Here is an 8,054-nt window from a genome sequence, read left to right on the forward strand (position 1 = left end):
GCCCATGCGGGTTGAAGAACAAAAGGCTCTCAGAGTGACGTGTACTGAGTTAAGAAAACGTCTGACGATCATCTCTTTGGTTTTACAGCTTTCTTCTTCTTATACCTTTTGGGAAACAGTTGTCATAGACCAAGGAGGTTTAACCTCCTTGCATAGACACGGTAAGAGTCTTGGCTCATATTTGCAATGGGCAGATCAATTGCGACAGTACAACTGATTTAATAAGAGTGTTGCCTGAAGCAATCTTGTGTTTTACGAGAACGCGTTACCATGACCTGCACAAGGTCACCGCCCGAGTGAAGGTCAGTCGGGTCAGGGGGAGGGGGGTTGACAGAATACTTGTCTCGAAAACAGAAACACGCGTATTTTAGTTGCATTGTGTACTTTTTTAAACACACTGCTACTTTCGTACGCAAATGTACGTTAACGTTACTCTTAATTCAAGTAAGTCAGGAAGTTAATAGTGTTAATTTCCCGCTAAGCCCCATTAATGAGTTAGCAATGTTGGTAACATTTCATTTGTAATAATTGTTTGTCTGCTCGAAGGCAAATAGCAGGCATCATAGGTTTTGGCAATCATAGCCTGAATCAGTAGAACGTTAGGACGTGGTATACAATTATGATGGCACGCTTTGTGTATACATCTGGTGGCATCTCTTGTGGAAGTACGTGTGATTCACACGCTTATCATCTTGCGCCACGTCATTTTATTCTAAATGCAAGAAAAAACACAGTATTTACTAAATAACACATAGATATGCACCTGATGGAAAGTTGAGTCAGAAAGATATGCTATTTCGACATTTGCAGTGCACATGCCTCAATTACCACCCCAAATTCAGTTTTTCACACAAGTTCAACACATGAACTTCTAACAAGAACCCAAACATTATACATTGTCTCTAACAGCTGACCACCGCCGCCGCCCGCCGGAGGGTTTTTTCTCGAAAAAAATTACAAGGGGGGGGGGGGGGGGAATTGCAAGGGAGTGAAGCGACAAAGCGGGGGGGTGGTGTGAAAAGTGGGTTTCCCCCCGTACAATGTGGAGTTTTAGAGAATTCTAAGTTAAAAGCTAAGGATTTCTGAGGGGCATACATGTAAATACTATCAGGCAGATTACAGTTGAAGACTGCGGCTATATGTGACTTAGTAGCATCCCTGGCCAATCAGAATTCTATGCTTGTCAGAGAATCTGCTCCTCAGGGTAAGGGGGCACAGGGTCTGGGCATGAGGGCGCCCCGCCCCTGTTCCCCCTTTTAGATGAACCCCAAAGTACTCCAACAGAGCTTTGCTATATACTAGTAGAACGTTACAACAAGACGGTACACAATTACAAATTGTACTTATTCAAAATCACGTAAACTCACGTACTTAAGAGGATGACTCCAATGGAACCTGTTAAAAACGTAAGCTTTGCAGCAATGTGCAATGAACAGCAACCGTGCATGTGATCTGATTCTGCACAGTAACAGTGCAAGTGAATATCACTATGTACAGCAACAATACAAGTGAAAGTGACTCTGTATAGATCTAGTACTTAGTACCAGTGCTAGTGAACATAACTCTCTCTAGATAGCAACCTGCAAGTGATCATGATACTGTACAGTGCTAACAGTCAAAGTGAACATAACTCTGTATAGTAGAAGTGCAAGTGGCCAAGAATGTATAGACAACAAAAGTAAAGAGATTGGATGTATGAAAATTAGCACAGTATTTGATACTTAATGTATGCATCTTGATACGTAATAGGAACTGGGGTAAACACTTACGACAAATTTCAAGCCTTAAAACAACACATTGCTTTCAGTTTGTTTAAGAGCTGGAACCTAACTATGAAATATCACGACCGTTCTTTGTCCATTTCAGCATCAATTTTGGATTCCATTATATCTACCTTGCTCTAATTCGAAACATGTTATGACATTTGGGGTGGAAGTTTTTGGGGTAATTAATAAGGGTCACAGCTAAAGAGAAGCTAAAGAGATCACGTAGGATATGCCTGTTACATAAGTCTCCAAGTTGGTTTTGCCACGGTTGGTCCGAGCCCGACGATTCCGAAGACGTAGACGGACGTCGTTGCTGGCATTCGGCGGACGAGCTTGCGTGCTTTCCCGATGGCGTGTTCCAGGGCCTCCGTTGCCTTCTCGGCCACGGTTATGTTCCCGCGGAACTTGTCGTGAAACTCGACGCCAATTAGTTCATTGGCGGACATACCTGGAATGCAACAGATCAACTTGGTCGTTAGCTATTACTAGTGCTGCGTAACGCTTTTGTGTACCGGTACTGTACCGTAAAAATCATTCGGTACAGGTCCAAAATACTGGATCATGAAGTACCGGTACTGTACCGATATAAATTTACACCAAGTATGTGCTTATTTTGCAACTGATCTCCTGACCTCATGTGACACCAAACGTGACCAAAGTGATACCTTGGAACAGCGTAACTAATATACAGCAGATCATTCAGGCAGACCGGGAGTTTTGATATCATTTAGTATTTTAGGCCAAGGGAGTTGGTGGTAGGAAACCTAGTTATGTTTTTTAAAAATAAAGATACTGACAAGTTGAAAACAGTTTATGTTTTTGTCATGGAAGAAGTTCAGAAAAACACACGTTAATTTTTCAATCTGTTCAGGTACAGGTACAGGTCCGGACCTGTACCTAAACCTTTGTACCTGTATATGTACCTGTACCTGATGTTACAATTAGGTACGCAGCACTAGCTATAACATATGCTGAGACGTTTTGAACAACATACACATGTTGCGTCGCAATAAACCGTAACACCAGCAAAACCCTCAAACAAATACATCAAAAGGACCTTGACAACACAGAACAGCCGACCTGAAATAGTCTTCGCACATCGCTGTAGAAACATCCTGTCCGTGTAGCTGGGTATCCAGCTCCCGTCGCTGTGGCTCAGCGCACCGCCGGTAGGGGGCGCTCCTAACTGTGCCACGCTCACGGCCACGTACTCCAGATGGATAACTGCGACCCACGAAACCTGTAACAAAGGTAGGCAGAAAACTCCAGTACTATGGGGTTATTTTGAGTTACGTTCAGTGTAATAAACCTAATTATCACATAGCAAGGTGGCGTCGACCAATCAGAAGCCTCCATTGCCCATGTGTTATTACGCCATAACACAGCCGGGATCATCATTCCTCCCATTATGTGGTTTTATTCGGTGGTTATAGCACATGGCCAGGCGTTATGACACTATATACACGTCGGGGCGGGTCATTAACCCTTAAGTAACTAGCTGCTGCAGCGCAGCGTGCCTGCAAAGCTGGTGTGTCACGCCGACTGGTGGTTATACCGGCTATACAGTACAGATACAGAACTGAACATAACAGCAAGCGCTTGGCTGATGACATGAGTCACAAAAAAGTTCAGGTATGACCTCAGTATACTGTGACCTGTCGTACCCCTTTTGGTAAAGTTTTACGTATTCAGTGCTTAGGGATTACAGATAAAGACACAGCTACTCGTACAGATGGTGGTGCGTACACTATCTGGGATGTCCTCCTCGTTGTGAAGCATCATGACTGGACCGTCTGGCTCTGCGTCTAGGTCTGCACTACACCCCCAAGGGCCGTCATTGGATGCGGGGTAAATCACCACATCCGTAGTTTCAACTGAAAACAAGAGCCAATGCATGCAATAAGAATTAGAGTTAAGTATTTGCTATGTTAGTTAAGCGATTACGGGGTCTTTTCATAAATATGAATTGGTATTGATTTTTTCTTTTTGTTTGAGTTGTATGTGTGATAGCTGTGTAATTAAAAATAGAGAGAACGCTAGCGACCTCAAAAAACACCCCTCCCAATGAAATGGTATGGCTACCCTGCGACGTCACAAAATCAAGATGGCGGTCACCACACATGCCAACAGATCCAACAAAGGTTTTGCTACGTAAGCCTGTAATTAGTTTCCCCCCCCCCCCCTGTAGGGGAACGAAATATATCATGACACATGCGGGTAGCTGGATACTCTCCAATCAGAGGTTTTTGGGGAAAATTGTGACAACCTTCTTATCGTATGGCCGTTTTTTGTCCACCCTCCCCAGTAACTGTTGTTGAGGAGGGCGGACAAAAAACGGGTCAAATAATTTTCCCTAACAAGCTCTAAAGGGAGAGTATAGCTGAACCGTATATTTCAACACAACGAAGGAATCTCACAATGGTCTTATCCGCCATTATTACATTGTTCTTCAGTGATAATTAACTATCACTCAACAGAGGGGGGTATAAACTTTCTGGCACTTTTAATCAAATACTGACGTCATGGGTTCCTAAGGTCACGTGACTTCAGTGATGGGTCATTCCAGGCTGACGAAGGTTGTAATAGAGGACGGTGTCGTGTTTTTCTTTGTCGTGTTGTCATACAGTCTGGTTAGCGATAACAACCAATACAAATAAACTTTACTGATAAAATCAAACATAACATAAACATATTATGTACACTGCGTCGCTGTTGATTATGCAATACGTGAGATATAAGGAGAGACGAAAGTCATAAATACATGTTTCCTATCATTTGTTCATGCAAATCATTTCCATCTTACTACCAGTTTGACAGTGTGGTTTAAGGTAGCAGCACACAGTATTTCGCTGCGGCCGTAGCGGTAAAAAATAGTGCGCCCTAAATGTTGAACCGTATGTAAAAACGTTAACGTGAATGCCAGTGAGACACAAAATTGACTGTATGGCAGTGTAATAAGTGTGCTTTTAGATCGTACGAATGAGATTGTGAAGTTTTCTCATTCGGCGTATAAATGCGCGTGACCTTTGCGGCTGCCTGCCGAGGTGAGTCGGCTGCAGTTCCGTATGGCCCCGCATGACCCCATATCAAAGTGGCCGTCAAATTGTTTAAAAAAACATAATCTTTTTTGGTTTTCACTTATTTTGTAGATTGTACCTTCGACTTCAACATATTAGTTTGTCATGATTTTGTAGGGTACCCTAGTATGATTTTATCCACGTCGATGTCGGTCACTTTATGGTCCTTAACTATAGAAACCCCCATAGGCCGGAAACTGTGGTCTGCTACCTTAATTCTATGGCTTTGTTTGAATATACATTCCATACCCGCTGTATCCTATACTACAGGACATATCATCAGATCACAGATGTAAAACTCATATGTCTTCCTCAAAACAGTTGCTGTAGTGATTGCATGATTCCATGATGAATTATTGATGAATCTATCATCTTTTCAAGTTGGTTAAACACAGCTGTAGGACACGGATACCCTGAAGCTGCCACACATGGGAGGATAGTTGGGCTCTTTGGCAATTTTCAACGATCATTTATGATTACATGACAGAACATATAATCTTCAAACTGATTTTAGTAAGGATTTTTAAGGATCGGATGGGTAAAAAAGGATAGCCTGGTTGCCATTCTAGATTACTACTGGGGCTCCTGCGTTCGCTACCCTGAAAAATCTATTTTGTTAGGGTAGCGAGTGTATAACCAGCTGCAGTGTAGTCAGTTTGTTGCCGAGACCAAGTGTAAATGTGTGTGTGCGTGTGGGGGGGTGGGGGCGGAAGAGGGGGCGTTTGTGTGTGTGTGCGTGTGTGTGGGGCGTTTGTGTGCGTTTGTGCGTGTATGTGTGAGTGAGTGACGGTGTGTGTGTGTGAGTGTATGTTTGTGCGCTTTTGTGTGTGTGTGTGTGTGTGTGTGTGTGTGTGTGTGTGTGTGTGTGTGTGTGTGTGTGTGTGTGTGTGTGTGTGTGTGTGCGTCAGTAACGAAAATTAAAAAGATCATAGACCCCTTTAGGTCCCTGTACCTTGGTCCACAGATCTGTCGATAGTCCAGGCGTCTTGCCCGTCGCTCATGAAGTAGGACCGCGCACACAGGGCGGGCGGGACTGCCGTGAGGAACGCCGCCTTGAACCCGACGCGATCCAGCCCCCTGCCGATGGCCGGTGCCAGGTCCATGCCGTACAGCCGCTCCATCCCCCTTCGTAGGTTCCGCAGGATTTTGCTGACGGTATCCAGAACTATCTGAGGAACGGAAACGAAATTTTTTGTCCATCCAGTTTTTGCTCACTGAAGAGCTATTCTTCCACTGGTCATAGCAGAGAAGACAGACGATATGTACAGTATCTACAGGTTTAAGAGGGAAGAGGGCTATAGTCACACTTCATCTCTAGCGTTACAATTACAAATTTTCTAGACTATTTTTACCATACATTACTACATTAAATATATACGCATGGAGCCAACAAATGTAAATACAACAAAATTCCACCCTCATTAAATCAGGACCCCTAACGCTCATAGGAGCGATAGGGGTCCTGATTTAATGAGGGTGCAAAATTCAGGCTTTTTAAAGCCTGCCGGTTGTGTAATAAAGATCAATCAATCAATCACTCATGCAATCAATCAATGTACAAAATGAGATGACTGACTGACTTGTTCGATTGACCTGGTCACAGTACGTAAGTTAGATTACGATTATATCATGGTCAATATTTATCGACAAAGGCAATCTCTCTCTCTTTCTCTCTCTCTCTGTATATATATATATATATATATATATATATATATATATATATATATATATATATATATATATATATATATATATGTATGTAGTACAATTACAACGAAGGAATTTTCACAAATACATAACCTTTAAAGGAGGTGAAAAAAGCTCCTGTCATACCATTGCATACAGTCAACGAGATTCAGTCGTATGTTTGTATTGCCAAAATTGGCAGAAGGTCGCCGATTTCAAGAGTCGCTAGAGATTCGATCGCATTTTTTAATTGCAAATCTACCGTATCAAATCGGACGGGGCTAGGGGGCCCGCCGAACATCAGCCGATCAATGAAAATAGCGCGCTGATCGAGAGAGAACGCCGGCGGTGTTAGCCTGGGCGCCATCCTAATTTCTACCGGGGCTCCTACACTCGCTACCCTCAAAAAATTATTTTGAGGGTAGCGAGTGTAGGATCCCCGGTAGAAATTAGGATGGCACCCAGGCTACGGCGGTGTTACTGTACTGCCCAAAATTTCACTTAGAGTTCGGAGGCTCGTTGGCCGACCGATTTTCATGCTGTGTGACATGCAGATACTCCATGTCGACTTACCTGAGTAGGTGGTGTTGGATCCCCTTCCTCTGCTGTATGCACAGGTCGATCGTCTGAGGATTTCCCCGATGTAGAACTAAGTTGTTTTGCCATGGTAGTATTCTGAATGGCTGCGAACGTACCCTCAAAACTCCTCACCAGTTGGTAATTATAATAATAACATCAAACAAATTATGTTGACGTTTATCAATCGAGCACCCCGGCTCCTGAAACCGACGAATTAATGAGTCCGCATATCATATATGCAACGTCGCTGCATTAACGGGCCACTACTTGCACATGTTCACACAGACGAGTGTCACGATATCACAGTATCCTTGTCACGACATTGATCTCAGTAAACCTTTTTGCATACGAACCTATTAAATTCTGTGTTGTATTTATACTGTCTACATTGTCACAGACGGTGATGCTCTTATCGTGATCAAAGGCAAAAGTGACACTGTGATGAAGAAAGGTCGTGATTAATGGTGATTAAAGGTCGCTCCAATGATCTACGGTGTCCTGACAACCATTAGGGGTGGTCTCAAAGGTTCCAACGTTGCAGCAATCGTTTTGAAAATGGCGGTGCCTACGGGGCCGTTCATGATTTCTCTTGGGGAAAAACACTAGCTATTCCCAAGGACAATATACATAAAATGTGCTTGCTTAGAGATATTATCGGAGGAAATCATAAGTTACTATAAACAACGATTTTATTTTTTCTCGAGAAAATGAAACGTATGACGGTGATAATGAACCCTACCTAGTTATACGGTTTTCAGTCTGTACGGAACTGTTTATTATCAACATAAGCAGGAATAAGGGGGTTCATGATTCTAAGTGCGCGTGTGCAGCACAATGCATCGTGGGTAATATGTCAACGATGAAGGCCAAACTTGACATTCTTTTTGTTTTTCTACTGTCTCGACTTGCACGACAAGGCCCAGACGTGTTTGTTTATGTCTCAGGG

The 8,054-nt window shown here is 43.1% G+C and overlaps 1 protein-coding gene across 1 annotated transcript; it reads right to left on the reverse strand.

Annotated features, from left to right (window-relative positions):
- Positions 1-1,333: 1,333 nt before the first annotated feature.
- LOC136448282 (uncharacterized) lies at positions 1,334-6,248 on the reverse strand. Its single transcript, XM_066447644.1, has 4 exons — positions 5,796-6,248; positions 3,513-3,640; positions 2,847-3,006; positions 1,334-2,214 (listed from the first exon to the last, which is right to left on the reverse strand). The coding sequence occupies exons 1-4, from the start codon at positions 5,962-5,964 to the stop codon at positions 2,003-2,005; spliced, it is 669 nt and encodes a 222-aa protein (XP_066303741.1). The 5' UTR covers positions 5,965-6,248; the 3' UTR covers positions 1,334-2,002.
- Positions 6,249-8,054: the final 1,806 nt, after the last annotated feature.

This window comes from Branchiostoma lanceolatum, chromosome 1 (assembly GCF_035083965.1).
Source record: "Branchiostoma lanceolatum isolate klBraLanc5 chromosome 1, klBraLanc5.hap2, whole genome shotgun sequence".
In the NCBI taxonomy this organism is placed as follows: Eukaryota; Metazoa; Chordata; class Leptocardii; order Amphioxiformes; family Branchiostomatidae; genus Branchiostoma; species Branchiostoma lanceolatum.